We start from the raw sequence: 22899 nt of genomic DNA on the forward strand, positions 1-22899 counted from the left end.
ACTTACAGGCCCACAGAGAGAATTTTTGAACAGGAGAACTAATAGCTGCTGAATTTAACAGTCCTAAAAATAACTAATGGCTTTCAAACACATTTTTAAAACTAATTCTGAGTTTATAAAGATAAGAAACTACTGTGACATAACTTTCTGAAGTCTAAAAGGGAGAGAAGCATTAAGCAAATTTCCCCTCAGTGACATTTTCCCATCAAAACACAAAAGCCTGTCATTCTCAGAAGGCTCATCTCTCATCTGCCAAAGAAAGATAATTAGTAAGACACATGTTAAAAAAGTATCCAGAGGAGACTGGAGCTCCATCATAGCTGTTTCTGTAAAAGTAATGCTTCAAATACACAACGCTCCTGAAAAGCATGTAATTAAGTAATTTAGAGCCATTTGTGGACACTTTTGTTCCCACTTCAGCAGTGACTCAGAGGCCCAAGGCACAGCAGCTGCACCAACTCCTGATGGAGAGGGGAATGCAAAGAGGGAAGGACAGACAGACAAACACCCCAGCTCAGTGGCACCCACTATTACAGCCAGAGCAGCACACGTCCTGTACCCACAGGCACAGTGATGATGGGACAAGCTACAGTGAGAAAGGAAACGGGCGGACAAAATCCAGCATTATGGTCTGTGTTGCCTTATCACACTTCAGAGTCTGGAGTGAAGATGGAGAAAGAGTCAGACCAGAAGAATCACAAAGAAACCAGTTCCTGCAGTGCTGCCTTTAGTCACAGTAAGAAAAGAAAGCCAATTCGAGTATAATGAGCATTAGAGATCTTCGAAAGCTGCTGATGTGGTTTATTTCACAAATCACCCATTTATTGAGAGGTTAGAAATACATTATCAGTAAGTGTGTTGTTTCTTCTGGTTTTTTGTCTGTTTAGTTTGTTGTAGTGTTTTGTTGGTGTTTTTTTAAAGTACCATGTCAATGTGGACCCTCTGTGCAGCCCCATACCTTCCTCCCTTCAACACCTCCCTCCTTTTTTCCTTCCTTTGCATTTCATGCTCTCCTGCTGGGTCCAGTCTCAACAGAGACTAAACACTTCAGGGCAGGGATTTACACAGCTGCAGCACAACAAAGCACAAACCTTTGCAGGAGATTCAAACAGTACTAGACTAGAAGCAGAGGCAATGGCATGAGGTCTGAACACGCACCAACAGTTACTGACTGCCCAAGCCCAAATTCTTCAGCCCTCCTGTGCCAGAGTGGGGTGTGTTGCCTTTCCCTGGTCCCTGCCCACTACCAGGCTGTGTTAGCACAGGTCTGAAATGCTCTGTGATACACCAGCAGCCACAGTGGCCTGCAGCCAGCTCTGAACTGGGGAAGTTCATCCATCAGTCCTGTGACACTTACACAGCCAAGCGTGAACTCAGCACAGCTCATGCAGGAGCCCACAGAGAATACAAGACATCACATCAGTAAATGAAATTGCTAAGAAAGGTACATGAGGATTATCTAAGGATGCTTTCACACGGATGAGTCACAGGTTAAGTTTAGCTTTCCAGAAGTCAGAATGCTGGCAAAACCAAAAACAGGATTCCTGATATACAGCCAAGAAATAATAATTAAATTAAAAACTGAAAAAGATAGATTGAGCTGAGAGAGCAGAAGCTCTTCAGAAAACAAAGATTCATGAAAACCTGCTAGAAAGTCTAAGCACTAGACCTGTTTCACCTGTCAAATTCTTTTAACTCTCCACAGCAATATAAAGAGTAAAGGTATTTCAATACTTACAATTATCTGTTTAGAAAACATTTTAAAAATCCAGCATTTAAGAGACTGAGAACCTCTGCATTGCTTGCACAAAATAAGAAATATGACAAATCAGCGATCTTCAGAAAATCGATTTTAAAACTACATCTACCTACAATACTGCTGTTGCAACAGGGTTCAGAAAATGGTTATTTCACTCTTTCGCTCAGAAAAGTGACCGTGCAAAAAGAGTGTATGAAAGACTCCAATTCTGCTTCTGGTGAAGTTACCACACATTTCACCACCAATTTCAAAAGCACCAACTTCAGCCTGGATACTAACAAAATCATAAATATTATTGCTACATGCATTATGCATTAATGCCTGAGGAGCTTCCAACTCTGCTATGATCTGCTCCAATTCTTCTGATCTATCCAGGCAGGGAGAGCATTCAGATGACAGAAATGGTAGGAGATATCAATCTTCTTTCAAAATTATATGGAATAAAGTATCAAAAACAGCACAACTCTCAAAAGGAGACTCTCTTCTGGATGAGATAAATTGTTCCACGTAGACAGCAGAAATGACCCTTATAATTCTAAACACTTCAGGGTCAGCCAACATCAAAGAAAAGTGACATTTTTAAGATGAAAAAAGATACGTATTCATTAATTTCAAATTACTTGTTTTCTTCAGCTCCTTACTCTTACAGGTTCCTATCATATACTAAGCATTTGAACTCTGATGAAAAAAAAGTATAGTTTACACACTTGTCAAGCTTCTAGCAGCATTTATAACACAGAACTACAAATACAGGGTTTGAAGTTCATACCATGAGCATTCACTGCATCTTACAACAATGTGATTATTATTTACAGTTATATTCCTGCATTGTACACATTTCACAAAAAGAGAGTACAGAATAGGCTGTCCCTTCAAAAATTCCAAAATTTTAATGACACTCTTTCCAAGTTATGAAAACCAGAAATTTAGCTCCTCATATTTTATTTTGTACTAACAACGTAACTATTTCTCACCATTTTCCGTGTAGGAATATTCTAGTCTATGTGCTATGACAACATGATCATTTATACCCCATCCCTGGTAGTGTTCAAAGCCAGGCTGGATAAGGCCTTAAGCAACCTGGTCTGGTGGGAGATGTCCCTGCTTACGGCAGGGAGGGTTGGGACTAGAGGATCTCTATGGTCCCTTCCAACCCCTTAACATTCTATGATTCTATGATTCTTACTTTCCATTTGAATTCAGGGTTTAAAAAAAAGAACATTTGCTCCACAGCAAATACAACTGACATGTACTGCAAGAAATTTACATTTAGAAAGAAAAAGTGAATTTCTAAAATTGTGGTAAATTGTTTTCATTTTCCTGTCAAGGCTTTTTGGAGACAGTTTGATCCTGTTCTCTAGAACATTGGCCTCAGTGTCCTCTACCACAGGAAAAAAATCAGCTGCAATGTACACATATTACTTAACTCATTTACCAAAATAATTGGCAGTATGTAGTGTGTATCAGCAAGCAGGCTCAAATTCAGCTAGAGCTTTGACAAACTCAAGGAAGCATAGCTGTACAAAATGAAGATTAAAAAGAAAAGGTGTAGTAGTGAAAAGCCATTTAAAGAAATTAAGTTCCCTTTAACAGATCTTTATCTTTTGAGACTATGAGTATGGTCAAGTTCCATCACATTGGACACAAACCCAAATTGCTCAGCTCTCTTCATATTCTCCTCTAGACATATGGAAAAAGAGACCCACAACATTTTGGAACATGATCTTCTAGTGTGCATGTCAAATATTCAAATCATACAGCTTCCCCTCATTAGTATTCATTGCCCAGAATCCAATATTCAGTAATATACACAGCAAGGAACCTACTGAGAATAAAAGTCAAGCTATTTTGCTGCATAATTCACATCAAGTATATGACTTACTAAGAAAAAATTCACAAAATGAGTAACCAAGAAGCTTCCTTATGAAACATTATAAATATGTTTTGTTCTCTAGACAATCCTCCTGACACTGCAAACTGTCTACACTCCAAAGCTGACCCTGTCCATAAATATTGAACACATGCTCCTGATGTATCTCCTAAATGATTTGGCACTGTCACTTCTTAAAACACAACACACATTTATGTTGCAAAGAAGAAAAAACATGTGGCTCTTACTTTTCAGAGTTATTTTTCTCATTTGTATCTGAAAGACCAGAATGATTCCAACCATGACAGTGGAATGAAAAGGATGTTATCAATTATGCTGGCAAGCTTGTATGTGTGTCATGTAGACAAAAATGAAACATACCTGCACCAAAACATGCAGAAGGAATTACGAAGCTAGCATACAAGCAAGATGATGTTGTTTGGCTGAACATACCTATCACCCTTTCAATCATCAGGAATCACTGTAACTCTGAATACCTTTGTGGTCTATCTACTATCCTAATCCTGGAAAAAGGGAAAGACATCTTAGAAGGTGGAGCAGGTTAGTGAGTGTTGACTCATGGGCATCTACTTTATTCACTGCAACGCTCTATCTCTTTAGAGGTAAAGAAAATAGAAACTGAGGAAAGAAAAGGAAGCAAGAGACATGTGCACTAACTTCCTGAAAACATTTAAAAACTTTAGCCCTTGGACACATATTCAAACTAAGACACAAATTCTGTTTTATAGGTTTAGAAATAAACCTGTTATAAAAATAAACCTTTCCAAAGGTTTGCAAGAATATTTGCCTTTCTAATCCGTAATGTATCTGAAAATAGTGCAGCAATTTTTTTCAACCTAGCTAGATACTAACTATCCCTGAAATAAATTAATACTAAAGCGAGTTTAAAAAAATGTTTGATCCTGTTCTTAATATTCACAAAATGATTTTCAGGATAAGTCTTCTCAAAGCCTGAGTTGCTATACAGTTATAAAATCAAGAACCAATGTGCAATTTACAGAGGTAAGTTCCCAATTATCAGGGAAAGGCAGAAAATAATAATGCTGTTAGTTACCCTTTAAGAAAGAAAATTCAACCCTGTAACTTTCCAGCTTCCAGAGATTTTATAGTTGCATAACACTGCCTTTAATTTCACTTACCAGGAGGTAATGGTAAGACTGCATAAACAACATCTGCTCATCCTCACATCAGACCTTTTTATAAAATTCGGCTGAAGAACAGATGACCTTTAACAGTGGCATGTTTCTGTCAAAAAGCCTTTCAACAGTACCAGGAGTGTTTCTGTGCTCTACCAAGCAGTCCCACCAATCACAGGTACATGGTATCTTTCTGGCAGCACTACAGACTGTCACACCTTAGACTCTGATCCAAGTGTTTTCAAGACACACTGCTGAACAGTAATGCAGGCACTCAGCAGGGGCTCTCTTTTCTAGGACAAAAGCCATGCTTTTGACAGCTTAATGTGTTAAGCAATAGTAGAATACTGTGTTTCAGTATTTTCTTGCACACCAAGAAGTTTCCCTTCACCTAGTGAACCACAGAAAGACAAAGCAAGGTGTTTATTTGGATTGGAAAACTTGCATGTCTAAGGCCTGGATGGAGTTGTGACTTCTATAGGTGAATCAATATGAAATATGATGGCTTTCTGTTCCCATAGATGATTGTTTAAAACAGGTCAAAAACCTAAGGTAGTGCAGTAACATGTGTAAACAGACACTATTAAAAAAACAATGAAGAGCAGATACTCAAAACATATTCAAAGATTTGGCTGATGGTAAAAATAATAAATGTGATGCAGTGAATTCTTACTCTTCTAAAGCCTGAAGCATGTTCCCAGGTTCTTCAAAGGACAGAATATCAATGATTTGGTCATTCAAAATTGTATCTTCACTAAACAGATCCCCTGAATTAAATTGAGAATGCTCCAGTTTGTGATTTTGGTTGTGTTCAGGCTGTATCTCCTTAAAAAAAAAAGAAAGAAGAAGTAGAAAATTTTAGATTATTAAAAAAATGTATAATGAGTGTCTGATCTGCAGTTTAACTTTGGGTGAGAAGATTTCTATTTATCATCAAACTGTAGAGCTGGAAAGAGTATAAAGAGGTTGTGCAATTCAGATATGTATCTGAAATCAAATATATTACTTTTATTTCAGACTGATCTTTTTTAGTATATAACTGATCTGGAATACAGATGAAGAAACAGAGAACACAGAACACTTGTGAAAGTCATCTAGGAAGTTATCTTCCACTTCAAACTTCCTAGGTAATTTTTAATAAAAATTTCTGTGGTTTACAAATTACATATGGCAAAACTACAGGATTATGAGGTGAACAACATGGAAAAACTAATCCTGTGCATGATGGAAGTGACTCAGTTCACAGAGACTTTGAGACTGAGGGCTAATAATATTGTGCAAAAATCCCACTCTAAATATTTGATGCTAGACCAAGATGGACCTTTTTTACTACTTCATTATCACAGTTGCTTTTGTAAAAAGATATAAGTCACGTCCATTTCATTTCAAGAGATTAATTCTTCAGACCTAAAATAAATAAAAGTTATTGGTGGTGTAATTTTTACCCACAGAAAGGCTGCCAAGTGGTTTGTGAGCTACTCCAGTCAGTCCAGGGAGATGAGAGATCCAGCTCCCTTTGGGCAGACAAGGGATTCAAACCTCTCAGCACAACTCTCCTAGGACTGGTCCAATCAATGTAATATTCTGACTAAGATCTCTAGATCCCTCCCAATGAAGTTGTTCTGCTTTACATAAATACAAAAATAATTAATAGAAGGAAAGGCTGGAATTGCACCAACTTGATTAATATTTATCAGCTTCTGTATTTTCTTTCTCTGGTCCAGTATGTACTGAAATACTTTCCTCAGACTGGCACAGAACAATGAAAATGCTCATCCCCAATCGCATCTGTTTTGCTTAATCACTGAAGATACTAATGTACATTGAATAAACTAAGACCAAAATTCAAATCCTTATTCCTGATAATCAGAAAAAAAATTTCACCCAAGTTGCCGTACTCAAGGTAAGTTGTCTACTCCCCTGGAAATTGCTTATAACCCAGAGACATCCTGCTTCTAATTCTGAGGGACAGAGGGGAGGAAGAGAAGAATATGGAAAGCAACCAACAGGTAAAGGGTAATCTCCCTCTGATCTAGAGCCAACATCTAGGTACTGACAGCAGTTGTTTTGAGCAGGGTATCATTCTTACACTCACCTCTAAATCTGATTGCACTAAAGATTAGAGGCCATAGAGGTTACATTACCTGCGAGCCAAATCCATCACTTGGTGGCTTTTTATTCATCTTCAAAAACTCTTCAGACAATCTTAGTTAGCAAGTTATATCATCACATATAATCAGTGAAAAAAATTAAATAACTTACCCTCACAGACAGTACAACTCACCTGGTTTTTACTACAGAAACTCCATTTTAATATTTGGGTTTGGTAAATGATGAAAAACACAGCACATGTCAACACAAGGGAAACGAAAAAAGCAATGAAGAACCCTGAAGCACTGATGCCATGGCTGTATAAAATCTGAAATTAAAAGATCATTTAATTAAAATGATATTTTAAATATATATAAAGATCAGATCATAACTGTACTTCAAAGATTGTGACTAAGCAAACAGTAAATTATTTTTAAATGGCTTCACATGACTTCAGGATTTCTCAGCATTGTTATTACTACATCTTGATGAATATTTTCAAACAAGTGTGTATTTTCAATACGTTCCCAAGTCGGCACAGTTTGCTATGTTCACCTAGTCCAAATTCCTGTGTAATTCCAAGAAACAGAACTCCACAGACTGAATTTTTTTGCAGTGACTTTTGGATGTCCTGTTCTTAACAAAGTTGCCAGACTCTTCTAAGAAGTCTCATTGAAATTGATGGCATTTGATGCTCATAGGCTCTGGAAAGTCAGTCAGATGTTGGCTACTTTAATCAATGGCCATTTCTTGATTCAATGAAACTGAGTAAACACCATAGGGAAAAAGTATCAATATGATTTCAGAATAAACATGCAACTGACCCAATCACAAAGCCACTCAATCTGCATGCAACCTTGCAGTTCATGCATTAGCCTAAATCAGAAGAGTGGCACAAACCAGATATGAACCAGTGGAACCACGAGCCACGTAAGAACTTTGTAGGCCTTTCACTTTAGCTCTTAACTTAATCTTTAAATTGAATTGCATTAAAAATTAATTTTTACTTCATGCTCTAGGTAGAAAAAGTTAATTCAGTGTTTGTTTAGTTCTATGAGATCTTTCAATGAAAAACATTGCACAGCTATTAGTATAATGTTTCACCACAAACTAATCACTCTCCTGGAGCTAGGAACTGTAAATAATTAACATGCTGCTTGCAAGCTAGCTTTGGTCTTCTCTTGGAGCAGAAATACGACAGCATTCCATGGAGTCAGTGGTAATTCTGCACAGGAAGCAATACTCAAACATGGCCCAAAATCTGAAAATAGTTTATTGCAACTGAACAGTGGAATTTTATCCTTTACTGCCTAGTTTTGCTCTCTCTGATATGTTTTTGTACATTGATAATCTGTCACATCTCTAACTGAAAGGAACTGCATGATGTCAGACTTTGCTGTCTCACAGGTTCAGCTTCTCAATGGAAGCCATCCCAATAATGGGAAGAGGCATTACAGGCCCAAGTTTCTTTCAAGAACTGATGTGCTCCCACTGCTTTGCAGGATGCTGAGGGAAGCAAGCCTCGTCAAAATAAGATCAAAGGAATTATTATCACCTATCCCATGCCACATGTTTAGATGGGAGAACTTCCATTTTCACTAGTATCCAATTCAGCATCAAACTCTGCCAGCCAAGGGCAGAGGCACAAAGTACTCACAGGCCCTGAAATGCTGTGGGAAGACACCTGGCACAGACAGTCAGATAAGCAGCACCTACATATTTTTCATAATCCACAAAAGTACCTTGTTCCAGGCAACTAAGCACTTTCTTCCAGTGGCACAGAAGAGAAATCCACAGGGTTTGTAAAACTTTAAAGAACAGCATAGTATCTAAGCGTGCAAGCAAACCTTGAGAAAGCTGATGGGACCAATGTAGCATGACACTGCCATGACTACATAATTAATTCTTTGCTTGTCATTCCCAAAGTCAACATTTACAACCCACTTAGTCACATATGTGCATTTGCTTTAACATACCCATGAACAGGCTTAAATAATTACTTTTAATAAATAAATCTGAGATGGAGAGCTGACAATATGGATGAAATACAATATATCACACCTTCTCCAGCTAATCCTATTTCCTTGCACAAACTGATTTCATTCCAAAACACCTTATGCTTGGCCACAGCCCAAAGTCAAATATTACGCATGTGAAACATGATGTGTTAAATAATTTCTAAGCTTTATTTTTCAAAAATTTACAATATTTTCCACACATCTTTACCACAGGTTTTAATTACAAAACCTGTTCATTTACTGAGTTCAAATGCAGCTGAGCTAATTTTACCTACCTACAGAATAGTTCACAAGAACTTTCTGAGGTCTAACTATCAAGTTCAAACTGGAAAAAATAATAAACACACTAAAAAGGTTTTATGTATAATAACAGATTGCAGGAATTTTCATGGTGGGTTGAGACAATTGTAGCTTACAGTCTCAGCTTAAGACTTCAGCAACTGCTGCAGATCAATTCATACCAAACTTTACAGAAAACCATTCATGAAGCTATTTTTCTAACCCAGTCAGTTACTGAATGGTTTACACCTCTAAGAGTTCTCAAAAAATAAGATTTATGGCAAGTCCATTTGTAATTCTTAGCTATACAAACACCCAATCCTTTTAAATATTACTAGATATTTATCCAGGGACAATGAGTTCTCTAGCTTATGTATAGTTTTACTTCACATCATGTTTAATTATGGCTTTCATTTTAACAGAATGGGCACTTGATCTTCAATTATGAGAAAGTCACATCTGGACATGTATCTATTACAATAATGAAAGCTGAGAAGGCAGAGATCCCCAGCAGAAGAGAATACTGGAAAAAGAGGCCCCCATGCCCTACCTCCAAACAGATTACTTATTCTGAAGGCAGAGAGAAACTCATGGGATAGGTCCATGGAAAGAATGAGTGGTTTAGTGCTCAGGACCTATTCAGGCAAGCCTTATCCACATGCACAGCCATGGCAAGAATGTTCTTTGGAACAAACTGTTTGCTTCTGCCTGAACACAAATAATCCCAGTACTTTTGCCAACCAAGCCACAGCTTCTTCAAAAACGACCCCCTGCAAGAGCAGCCTGTCAAGTTAATGAGAGGCTGGGGGAGAAAAACAAGTTTGGTGAAGAGATTAGTCTAGCAATGAAACAGATGGATGAAGTAGAGTTTTTTAATAAAATAAGTTATCTAGAAGAATAACACTGCTGCAATCAATGTAATTTTGAAGGTTTATCTGACCTGTTAATAACCACTTTTCAGAATTACTTCAGAAGCCAAGAACAGAAAGTCATATTGGAAGAAGGATTAGTTAAAAAATTAAAGGAAGCATAAACTACGCCACTCTTTCTGCAGTTTTATTTCTCAGGCTTGAGTATCAGCATCATACAGAAACCTTTCCTCAACGGGTGGAGGATAACTTTACCCTTTTGGAAAAGCAAAAAGCTTTCTCATGGTGGTTAGGCACAGCAGCCAGTGAGCATACTCCTCATCACAGTTTCCCGTGCCTAGACGATTCCTCAAATGAAAGAATATGGCAAGGAGTATAATGGCATTTTTAGATTCTCCATACTAAATATTGCTGGTTTAAGACAAAAAAGACCCCTTATCTCAAATCCTGATTTCTTCTTCTTAAAATCTGTGTATGATTACTAGCAAACAGCTGAGTGATGAGACACAAGTACACAAGTACATCCTTAGCTCCTAGGACTTACTTTTGATTGTCCAGAAGTATAAGCAGGAGAGTCAATGTAATACCAAATCATAGAATTTACCTTGGTCTTTTCTTCTTCTGTTATGGTGAATGATGCTGTCAGTGATACGAGATGTGTTTTATTCTGAGAGAGATACAAAAAATTACCTGTATTAAAAAAAAAAAAGCAGAATCCACTGGCAAACAGCCTAGAGTCTCTAGAAAAGCTTCTCCTTAGAAGATAAGCTATATTTCTCATTAAGCTTAAAGCTGAAATAAAACTGATAGGAAAATGCAGTGTACTTAGGCCTAGTAACACTTAAAGACATGGAAGCAGCTGCTCTGTGGGATACACTCCCCATATCCCAATGCACACAGTATTACATTTTTCTGTGCCTATAAAATCTGATTGAGAATGCACAGAAGCCACAGTCAGTACATATATCTCTACTTTTAACATGCCCTATTTTTTGAGTTTTCCTCTCTACCACTCTAGTACCACTCCCATACACATGGAAAATTTTTTCCTCCAAAACCAAGGAGCAAGGCAATTGAAATGAAAATACATCTTCAGATTATAATTACAAGTAATTACGAAAACCACAGAAAAACCATCAAGCCATATTTAAGAATTGAAAAATTTTACTTTGGCAGAAACCACTTGGTTTCTGTCTCCTACCCAAAGCCAGGCTAATTCCAGCATTAGACCAGTTGTTTCAGAGCCTGGTGCAACAGAGTTCTCAAAAATCAGCAAGGATAGAGATTTCTCAGCTTCTCTGAAAATTTCAGACCTTGAAAACTCATACTAAAAGTTTCTTATTTCTTATGAGCAATGAGCATTCCTTTCCTGCAACTTGTTTTTCAGTTAAAAGAAATTATTTTATTATAAAAATATGGCAAAACTTTCAATCTCTCACAGACTTCAGGAATACATATTAAGTATGTGGGACACTTATTTCCAGGATGGACTGATGAACTGAAGAGAAATATGAAAAGCAGAAAGAAAGGCTTCAAGAAAACACACAAAAATACTTTACTTAAGGAGGTCTATGACTTCTTAAGCTATGAAGAATAATTCATGTATTTATAAATTCATGGTAAACTATCAGCCTAAGAGTTTCATTTCATTACATGATGGCCTCATTGTTTAGACACACAAGAACCACCCTGGAGACTGGTTTTTTTTACAAAAATTGTGAAGAGCAGAATAAAATTGTGAACAGAATACCTGTGAAGAACTCCTGAAAGTTAGCTTCGCAGGCAGTGTCAAGACCCTGCCATGCCACGTCCCTTCTGCATCAAGAAGTGCAGAGTAGTTGATTGCAAAGTGTTCTCCACCTATTAAAACAGGGATATGGATAGATTTGCTCTGTTCCAGGAAAATTTCTCAAAGATCCCTAGGGAAGGCTTGGGACAGCACTGGAGCTTTTCCTTTCTGATATAGCAGATGCCATATATCCAGAGCAGACAGTTCATGGCCACTTGAGCTCAGCAACATCCTTCATATCTGCTGCCTCTAAGAACTCAAGCAAATTTGGCCCAGGATCTGGAAACTGCATTAAATGATGCCCCAACCTACTCAAAAGCATTATTTTTTGATACCAAAACTCTACATGAGCTATGTAATTTTTTTTTTTTTTTTTGGTAAAATGAGCTGTTTACATTTTAACCACTAACTTGTTGATTCTCCTCCTGTTGAAACCAGAGAAATCTGACAGATTTCAGGTAAATTTTGATTCACAGCACAGTGAAGTAATGAAAAATTATTATGGCCAACACTGAGCATGACAGTACATAGGACAGTGCAGATACAGCCTTTCTGTCCAGCCCTAGTGGCAAGGTATGGGCTGACTTCAGGATTAACATAGTAATGACCAAAACCTCAAACTGCACAGGAATCTGTTCCGCTGGATTTTCTACCACTTCAGTATTTTTCCCACTGACTTGTCTGGAAAAGCTAGCTTCGACTCCAGATTCAGTAATTATAAATAAATTATGTAGCAGCCCCAACCTAACTTACTAGATCAGCTATGCAAGCTATTTTTCTATTATTTCTCAGAGATAATTGTTTCTAGGAAATCTCTGTGGAAAGCTAGAAATTCCTTGACAGTTTCAAAAAGACCAGTCCTGCAATCAGTATCACTGCTCACACTACTGTTATTAGAAATGGAGTTTGGCTATCCAACTGCAATCCGACAGCAGCCCCCAGTCTACTTATTTCCCTTTCTATTTGGAAATCTTTCACCGTAAAACTATCACAATCATAGATAGTTTGATCATGAACAGGTATCAGTGAACACTTCTGAAGCTCCTGGAGAAACATCATGACTCACAAAAGCAAGCTGCTAATTTTCAACATGCTTGTGATTAGGAAAAAGGAGATGAAGAAATCAAGAAAGATAAAATTTAATGCGTGTGCACTGGTTCAACTGCTACCAATTAGCAAAGGAACAAGCTGATTTCAAGACTGGAACAGGTTCATCCCTCTATTACTTGCTTTCACTTTATAATTTGTTCAGTTTGGAGAGAACACATATTGAGAAGAGCTGCCTTATTTCTGATGAATCGTTTTCCCTGTTTGCATGGCCTTTTGCAATTCCAATGCATCTTAATACCTCAGCAAGCTGAGCTGCCACACTTGGCTAAAGAAGGCTCAAAATATGATTAAAATGCCTTTTGCAGAAGTTATAAAAAATATCCAAAAGGAAAAAATACTATTGTGAAAGACTCTCTTTCATTTTTGATGTCAGCAACTTTTACAAAGTACAGGAGGCTCAGTCTGTGCCTGGGAGACTGGAAGCTGTTCAAAGGTGGGAGTCAAAACAGTTACCAGTGAGCTGACAGAATTGGAAACTGCAGCCCAAAACCTTTCCTGGAGTTTTCCACCTGTATTAACTGATAATGAAATAATTTACACCACAATAAATAAACAAACGAATAAATAAATACTGTGATTTTAACAGATGCACTTTGACATGTGTTATCAAGGGTACTTTACTCCAGATTTTGTTACCTTGCAAGGATTTTTTCCTGTAAATCTGTATGCCATCTGTGGTCTTATTCCCACTGGTTTCTTGAACATGTAGACCAGTGATGTTGTCCAGGAGGATAAGATCTGTGATATTTGTTGAGAGCAATGTGTTGGTGTTATTAACCACAAGTGTGATGTATGCAGTTTGAGGGTCATGTTCAACATCCACCTGAAAATAGAAATATTAGTACTAATGGTTCAAGACAGCTGTATGTGCATCTTAACAGTAAAATTCATAGCCTTGATTACAAATAAAACTTCATTATCTGTGTAAACTTATTTTCCAAAGGTATTCTGAGTTACCTGCAAATGAAACTACACTCAGTTTGATCTCACACTCCCAGTGAGATTTTAATCTTTGGTATGTCAAGCTATTGCTTGGAGACAGTGGCAGAAAGCCAAAAGGTGGAAACCCAGCTCATACAGGACCAGAAGTGTAATCAAAAATCTGAATATCCCTGTGATACTGCATACAACAAAAAACTGGATCATAACTTTATAACCAGAGTCTGGAAAATTCTTAAATTTGAACTTTAGCACCACAAAGATGTTTCTTTTGCAAGCTGCCTCACTGCAAATTCATTCTCTCCATGTAGTTTTGGTCTCTATTTCCCTTTTTTTCATAGCGACCACATTCTCTGCCAGGACACCAGCTGTCTCAACTTGCCCTTCTCATGTGAGGGCAGATGGAGCCACCAGTGAACTTGGGAGCTCATGGCTCTGCTTCCAATTAGTGGTGAAGGTCATACGCTAATCACCAATCTCTAGCCACATGCCCTCATGTGATTTTATTAATTTATTCCATTGAACCCTTAAGTCTTATTGAGCAATTATACCCTCTAAATGAAATTACTTTGAGGACAGAATTGCTTACTAACCTCTCACCTTCCAAACAGCCTTCCTCTGTAACTCGTATTAAACCAGAACTGTCTAAATCGTTATAAGATCTATAATAATATGGTTATCTATGGTATATTCATGATGATTTATGAGGTTTCAAATAATGACACTAAATTAATAGTCCTTTAACTGACAGAATTATGATTCAGGCCAAACCTTTCTCTTTTTAGATCTTCCTTTTTAGGAAATGTCTACACTGTATCTGAACACCAGCAAATATAAAATAATAAAGCAGTCCTCACAAAAAATGAGTTCTAAAAATACGAATTGTGATAAGACTTCAGAAATCACACCAGAGTTCATGGTAGCCACAGGGTTTGATACATGTAGCTATGGTCTCATTGTGCACCACCAACCTTTGCATTTCATACTAATTCAGCACAACACCAAATTCATAGTTTTAGAATTACATGAATCAAAGAGAAGAAACAGCTTAACGAAATTATTATGGCTTAGTCTGCGTTTCTCTATTTAAGTGATGAAATTCCCAACTATTTCTTGTACTAGATGCTGCAAACAATGTATAAAAATGTATGTATTCATGCATGTATAAAAATAGGCTTAGTTATATTTCTGAGGAAACCATTACCAATTACATATGCTTGTATATCATGAGTTATATCTCAACTTCTGAGACTTAAAATCATCAAGTATTAAAAATGTGCTATATTTGGTCAGATTTTCTCTCTTCTGGTTTCTGAACTGGCATGGTGCAGTCAACATGCCTTTCAACATTTCCCGTGCAATCACAAAGGCTAGATACTTGCTTTGAAAAGCAAAACCAAAACAAAATAGGAAAAAAAAGTCTCAAAACCACAAAGAAAATCCAAATCCACAAAACAAGAGACCCTGAGCCAACTGCCAAAACAAGAAAGTAGACCTTAAAAGATGCAAGGTTCAAATTTCATGAGTTGTTAATACCGTACTATGCTCCACAGTAAGCACAGATGGGCTTCTGCAGACAAACGAGCAAAAGAGAGAGCTGGGGAAATGGGGAAATAGAACGTATTTTTCCTCCCTTCATTTTCCCATACCATTCCCTAACTCTTCTGGTGAGCTGAGGATAAAAAATGAGGATTTCAGGGTCTCTTCCTGTGCTTCTAACCAGGCACAGATGTATTCCTTTACATTTGGGGAGAGGAGATGCAAACAGCAATTTAAACAAACTCCTACAGTAAAATAGGCAGAGAAATGACCATGTGCACTTTCACAGGCAGGCAGGGCCATATGGCAGCATGAGCCCTCTCCTTCCACTTGGCAGGAGGTTTAACGCACGCTGCCACACACTCTTCATTTAGTTTCATTTAATAAAATTCTTAATTCAGCGATTAAATAAAGGATAAATAAATTCCTTCAGAGGAATCTCAATTGTATTGCCTATCTCCTACTACAATCTTCCTCAAGTGGCCAAAAGACTACATTTGTTTCATTTCTCATTAATATTAAATACATGCTTTTCCTCCTTTATTTTTGACTAGCAGTCAGACTTAAGCTCAATTGGAAAGAGGTTGAAAGAACTTGGATTATTTTTTCCCCTGAAAGAAGCAGATGAGAATCAAGCAACAGGTAAGCTCTTTGGTTTGACTGTCCCTAGAAAGAACTCTTCTATAAAGTGCTGCCACTGCAATCAGTGACCACTGGTTATCTTCAAGTTGCTCCTCTAATTTGCCTGAAGATGTTTTTTCTCGCTTTTGGAGCAGTGGCTGCCAGCCACCTACAGGAACCAAACCCAATGGCAGCCACTGATGATGCATAAGCACCTACTCTGTTTGTTCTCTGCTGCTGAAGTGTCCCATGTGTGTCATCACCCCCTGCAAGCAATCTCACTTTGGGTACCTGGGAGACTGGCATGAAAGAACCACAGCAAGAGCATGGACACCACAGGAAAAAAAGAGAGGAGGAATTGCCATGGAGGTTGAAAGGAATGGAGGATCTTTGTTAGGAATAAGAACAACTAGACACAGGAAAGGAGGGAGGAAAAAAGATTATAACCTCCAGTGCACCATTGATAACCTCCAGTGCACGAATGCTTAGGAGATTAAGACACAAGACAGGTAAAAGTCTTAGAACACAAGCAACTAAATTTGAAGATTTATTTCAGCTCTGCTAAGGATTATTGTCATTGTGAAGTACTATTACAGAAAAGTTCATGTCATACTATAGAATGAAGCTCTTAAAGAAAAACATTTCTGAAATTATGGAAGAGAGTAGGTGCTGGAAGCACTGGTAAAATTTAAACACCTCAGTTTCAATAAGGCTATTTCTACATTAAGATGTTCGAAAAATCCTGACTCCAAGAAGTAAACATACAACACCTCCATGCTCTGAGGAGCCACTAATTGCAGGAGGAAATTGTGTAAAATTCACTTTTTTTCTATTTAAAACAGCTAAAGACCACCATATGGCCAGTCTGTCTCTTAGCATGAAAGCATTTGTTCACTTGAAATAGGATTGAAGTAGAAGACAAGGTAAGCCAAGAAAAATGTGAACTGCATTTGCTGGTGGAAGATAATCACATATAATTGTATAGTTTTCAGTAATTTGTAACTAATAGCACTACAAAAATATTTTCTGATAAACCCAGCATCTACAACAGATTACCTTTAATCTCCTACAGAAGTTATTTTGCAGCTTTTAGTGAGCCTGTGTGAGGCTGTGTTGGGAACAGCAGAGAAAACAACATGGGACTGTCTCAAAGTCTGTTTCTGAGAGGCTCTGGTATAGCAACTGGGAATCCACCGGCAGAAAAGCAGAAGATTCTGTGTTACTACGTCCTGAAATGCTGAAATGCTCACTAATCAGCCTCATTAATCATGATATGCTGGCATTTCAATAACAACATTAGAGGTAATTAGTGCCATGAGATGTGATGCATATTCATTCTTCTCTACACAACTGATCTGGAGAAGGTTATAATGTCACCTCTTCTGTACTGGTTACTGAATCCTCTACCTTCATAGACAGCATTTCAGTGGCTGAATTCAGATTGATCCTGAAGTTGGATGTGCTCGCTCTCTCTCCAGGAGACAGCTAAGATGAACTGTCTGTAATTGTAAAAATTCATACCTGCTTCATCCAGTGTAAAAAAAGAGAAAAGAAAAAAAGGGAAAAAGAAAAAAAGGGAAAAAAAAAAAAGGAAAAATAACAGTCTAGGTAAAAATAAAATTGGAAGTTAAAAAATTTCTTACAATAGGGAGGTCTTTGCTCCTCAGAAGCATTTACACATGTGCTGCAGGTGAGTCCCTACTGAATATACAGACTATGACACAATGGCTTTTCTATGGTTGTGTGTTAGGATGCCCAACAACACAAGAGCAACACAGGGCTCAGTGCTTTATCCTTCAAAAGAAGACCACATTTGACACAGGTCAGGCACTCATGGGAATATCTCAGAAGGTTTATCTCATCTTGTAAAATTTGTCTCTATCTCTACCCAGCCTCTTGGCTGATTACTCCGGAGTTCATTGGGATTTGCCCATGTACAGTTTTAGAAATTCACAGTCAGGTTTTTACTTCAACCACAACCCAAAATACCCTGAAGCCTGAGAGATTTCACTGACTTCTGCTGCGAATCAACATTGCAAAATGGTGCCTCTCAGAGAAAGTGGGACCATCGTAACATCAAAATGCACGTACTCCCAAATACTCAGTATGGGCACAATTAGGTCCCCACTTTTTAGAGGTCATTAGGGTATAAACTTCCTACCAAATTTACAAGACAAATATAAGAAAACTTACCATACCACATTTCTGAAGGGTTATTCCAAATTCAGAAGACACTGACATATTGGACACATCTTCAGGCTACGAAGGAAGGGGAAAAATCTATATAGTGTATGAAAACATTATAATTCAGAAACTTCAGCAACAAGTTAAATTACGTAAACAAAGAAATTATTTTAAAAAATTAGAGGTACCAATTGCCTTCAAATTTAGGAGTTTTGTTATCCCAACAGTTAAATCTTTTTTCTAGTCCAAATGTGTATGAACAACTTATTCCCACAAGTAATTATTAGAATCTTAATTGATATATTCATCTTTTGACTATCACAATTCACAAAAAAAAAAATACACTATGCACAAGGTTCATCAGACTATACAGATTCTTTTAATTACTAAGTGTCTATCAATTTACACAGCAATCACACAGCTGTATCTGCCACAGTAATTCTTTGGAAGTCCCACAACTAGTTGGTGTTGCTGAAGTCATGCCAAATGAGCACAATCACCTGAGACAGAGCTAGAAATATACTAATTATATAGTAAATTCCCAACATTCCGTTTGTATAGAATTGCTACAATCCTTACAAATACTGACAGCGGCAAACCATCTTTTACTAACCAGAAGGAGGCTGACATCAGACTCTCGTTTGAACAACACCTTCTTTGTCCATGAGGGTATCAAGGCAAACAGGGAATGGCTCCACTGGTTGTCTGAGGCTGCAGAGGTCAAGAGCTGGTGAGAGGCTTTGCTTGCCTGAATGACCACACGTAAGGGCACTGCTGAAAACCAAGGCAACATTGAGCATTAGAGCTAAGGCTGGGTCCTGCATGGCAGCCACTCGGTGCAGAGTCCAGCCAAGGATGGGGCTCATGGCACCAGTGCTCTGTGTGCACATAGAATGAGATACTCTCTCTCAAAGCACTCAAAATCATGACAGTCAACAGAGACTGAGGCCAGCCAGGAAACAGAGATGAGATTTGTCCCACAAAACCCAGCAGGAGTCAGAACAAAACTGTTTCTTCCCTAAGGAACTTCCATACAGCCCACAGAAAAGTTCTTGCCATTTAAATGTAAAGCATTTAATGCATGAATTACAAGGTTTAAGCCATAAATCAACTGTTAATATTTTCAACACAAAGAAACTTTCAGCAAAGCATAAAGAATTGAAACAATCCACAATGTGATAGGCATCAGTGCTAAAGGTGTTCTGCTTCAAAGATACAGTCTTTCAATTAAGCACTGACCTTGTCAATACATATTCAGAACTGAAATACTTCTCAGTTGAGGATGGGTCTCAGTTACATTTCAGCTGATGTGAAGTACCATCAAATCAAATGCTCCTAAATTTAGTAATAAGCAATATAAATGCCAGCTTATAGTCTTAAATTTTTATGAAAGGTTAGTCAGTGATATTACACAAAGCAACAGGCACAGTTTTGAATTATATCACTTTGATCTACTAAAGTAAAAGCACCTATGACATTAATAAAAGAAGCTTATACTAAAAATAAATAATTTAATATGTTAAATTGCGAAAAGGTACAGCTGCTGAATGAAGAGAAAAATGTTATGAAAATTTAAAATTATAGCTGGTTGTCTCTGTTTAAAGAAGATACTTTTTTCATTCTTTACTTAATATTATTCTCTTCTATTACTTATTTTTAAATCAATCATGAGCAATATATATTAATATGAACAGAAACTCCCATTTAAAGGCAAGTAATTTTGTGAAATGACTTTTCTATGAAAAAGCCTATTACATATTAATAAAATATGAAAAGCTGAAGACACTAAAATCTCATTAATAAGAGAAGCAGCATTTTTTTTGAAAAGCCACTGCTTTGTAAGAAGAACAATACAGGGAAATACAATTAGTTGCAAATAGAAGAAGCATTCAGAACTGAACCCTTAAAAGGTGCCTTAAACATTGATGCACACAAATCAATGAAAATAATTCTGTTAACATAATGAATGAGATGCAATCCTGTTCTTTACAACACCTAGGTGGACATGTGCACTTGGGGAGCTTCCCTGTCTCCCCATGTTTATTTCGGAGTAGTTTATACTGGACAAAATTGTGGATGTATGGGCCGGGGAAAGCTGGTGTCTATATTTTATGACCAATTTTAATTCACTTCTTTAAGTTTTACTTAAATATTTAAACCACTGTTAAACAATGCAATAGGCTCAGACTAACTTAGGGACCGTAAAAACAACATGGCAAACTCGGTGAGAACAGGAATCTATATAACTGCAATAAATATCCATATATCTTCGGGATAGGAATTTTCAAGACAGTCACGCATGGCATATTTCTATTTCAAGACTAAGGAATATGAAACCAGTGCTGAATTTTCAATGCAGTACAAACCTGCTAAATACCAATCTGAGCTTACCTAGCCATGGCACAACCCAGCAGATCCAAATATACTGTATCTCACCTCCAACGGCTCTAAACCTGTTTCTGACTACTGAATCAAGCCTCTTTGCACTTTTGTATAAATATATTCATACACTTGTCTTGGTTTGAAAGACAGGTGTCTGCTAAGGAAGGATGGAGCCCCCCCCCCCCTTGGAATGGCAGATGCGACTCCCCTTCCCTCCAAGTTATTATAATTTTGAAATCAAGGGGGTTTTTAGGCAAAGAGATGGGAAATAGGAGTAACAGTTCTTTACTATTATATATCTATATGTGTATAACCAGTCAATAGCAATAACTCTGGCAGTAACAGCAAACAATCACAAACCCAGTCCCAGCCTTCTCGGCTGTCAGGCCCTTTCCCCTCGGGTGCAGTTCCACTCGCAGCCGGCAGGGGCGCTGGCGGCTCCCGGTGAGCAGGGCAGATGCGATGGTTCCCCCGCGGCTGCAGGGGGCGCTCCGGAGCGAGCTCGGGGAGCACGCGGCACCGGTGCCCAGGGATCCCGGGAAGGGATGGGACAAAGGCTTCACAAACCCCTGGGCAGCTGATCCCTGTGTCCGGCCGGACCCTCGGGAACAGCAGGCTGGAACGGCAGGCTGGAGTGGCAGGGACGAGCACAAACCCCTGGTGACAGATGAGATGTATCCAAACGGGGAACCCCCCGGAGGTCTGGGCAGGCAGGGCGAGCAGGGCTACAATGCAGCGAAGGCTCGAAGCAACGGGGGGGGCAGGGCGGCCACAGCCCAGCTCCCAGCCGGGCAAGGAAGGCGCGTTTGGGATTCCGGGGCTTCTCCAGCAGAAGGAAAAGCAGCCGAAGAAAGCAGCTTCCCTCTCTGTCCAAATGCCGAAAACCGACTGTCCACACACCCAGGTGAAACAAAAGAGTAGCCAGCTCTTTTGTTTTTCTTAAGTACCCAGCCATTTGTGTCCGTCCCCCCTCCGCAACACGTATGGGGAAAAATTCCTTTAACAGAAAAAGAAAACCCAGGAGAGCTCCTAAAACCCCAACAACACTGAAAAAGATTAATTTTATATATGCTGTGTCTCTCATACATTAATGCAATGGTCACCCCATTCCTATGAAGGTGGAGCACCAGTTTTCCTTTTTGTTTTCTTGCCTGACTACAGGAAATGCACTTTCCTTTACAGTAAACAGAAACCGTGAATGAGCTTCTATGTAGGGCTTTGTAAGAGTCAGATGTCAAAATGACAAATGGTATGAATTATGATGAGCAACTACTACCTTTATAAAGTGCTTCTTGTTTAGCAGATCATTTCCTTCTGAATTTCGGATGAGGACAGCCAACAGGAAGTATATAATTGCTTCATAGAGTATCTTTTGATCTTGTGTCTTGTGTAGTGTAACATCTCCATAAACACACCCAACTGCACTTTACATGTGACAGCAAAGGCCGCTACTCCCCCTCTAGAGAGTATCAAGCCCACAGTAACCAATTTAATTAACTGATCATGTTCCCTGACTCTGAATGAATCTCTGGATTAATAATTACATAGGTGAGTCTGTTTTCAAGCTGTGCTTTGTCATCACTTACAACCCCAAGATAATGTGCCTAACTCCCAGCAGAAGTCTCCAGGCATGTTATTTGGCTGCTCCATCATCAGTAGCTGAAGGTAGGGGATTTTGCAAGTTTTTAACACTATGTTAAGCAGCCTCAACACTGATGATGATGATAAAGATGTTTCTGCAAATCCACTTCTATCTTCCCAGTACTCAGTTGAAGGTTTGGCTTAAACAGATTCAACCAATGCAATATGATGTATGTCCATATAGCAACATACGCCACTGCCTTTCTCCAGAATTTTTTTCATCCTTCCTATTAATTATTAACAATATAGGCTGTTCTATAATACCCTGGATCCACTGCCAGTAAAGCTGCATTTTTCTGTAGCATTCTTTCTTCTAGTGTTGATTGACAGTTAAATAAAATAACTTTTTCCTGATCCACACATATTTAACTGTCACTGGAACAACTGATCTACAAGAACTTAACTACTTTTCCACATACCTTGCTGCATAATCAACATCAGCCAACATAATTGTATTTATCAATCATCTGCTGTCTCTTTTCAGGTAAGTTCTCATTGTAGATGTAGGACTGAAGATTTCTGCTGGCTGCTTGAAAAGCTGGACACTGAATATCTGAGAAAGGATGGTACAGGCATAATACATTCTGTGGTTTTCACATATGTTCTAGATTTCTGCTCTAGAATTCGGGGGGGGTTTTAACAAATAGATTC

At 38.2% G+C, this 22899-nt stretch overlaps 1 protein-coding gene across 10 annotated transcripts in view; it reads right to left on the bottom strand.

Annotated features, from left to right (window-relative positions):
• Window positions 1–22899, bottom strand: part of EVC2 (EvC ciliary complex subunit 2) — a 72696-nt gene that overhangs the window by 41560 nt on the left and 8237 nt on the right. For 5 of the 10 annotated variants that reach the window (XM_039550466.1, XM_039550468.1, XM_039550462.1 and 2 more), the window contains exons 3-9: window positions 18839–18999; window positions 18235–18300; window positions 13579–13765; window positions 11794–11903; window positions 10588–10710; window positions 7071–7205; window positions 5460–5611 (exon numbers count right to left, since the gene is read on the bottom strand). In XM_039550466.1, coding sequence (XP_039406400.1) covers window positions 5460–5611; window positions 7071–7205; window positions 10588–10710; window positions 11794–11903; window positions 13579–13765; window positions 18235–18300; window positions 18839–18999 — 934 coding nt within the window. Of the gene's footprint in view, window positions 1–5459; window positions 5612–7070; window positions 7206–10587; window positions 10711–11793; window positions 11904–13578; window positions 13766–17448; window positions 17508–18234; window positions 18301–18838; window positions 19000–22899 lie in introns of those variants that run through there. The other 5 variants (XM_039550467.1, XM_039550461.1, XM_039550463.1 and 2 more) reach the window with 3 other exon arrangements.

This window comes from Corvus cornix, chromosome 4, assembly GCF_000738735.6.
Source record: "Corvus cornix cornix isolate S_Up_H32 chromosome 4, ASM73873v5, whole genome shotgun sequence".
NCBI lineage: Eukaryota > Metazoa > Chordata > Aves > Passeriformes > Corvidae > Corvus > Corvus cornix.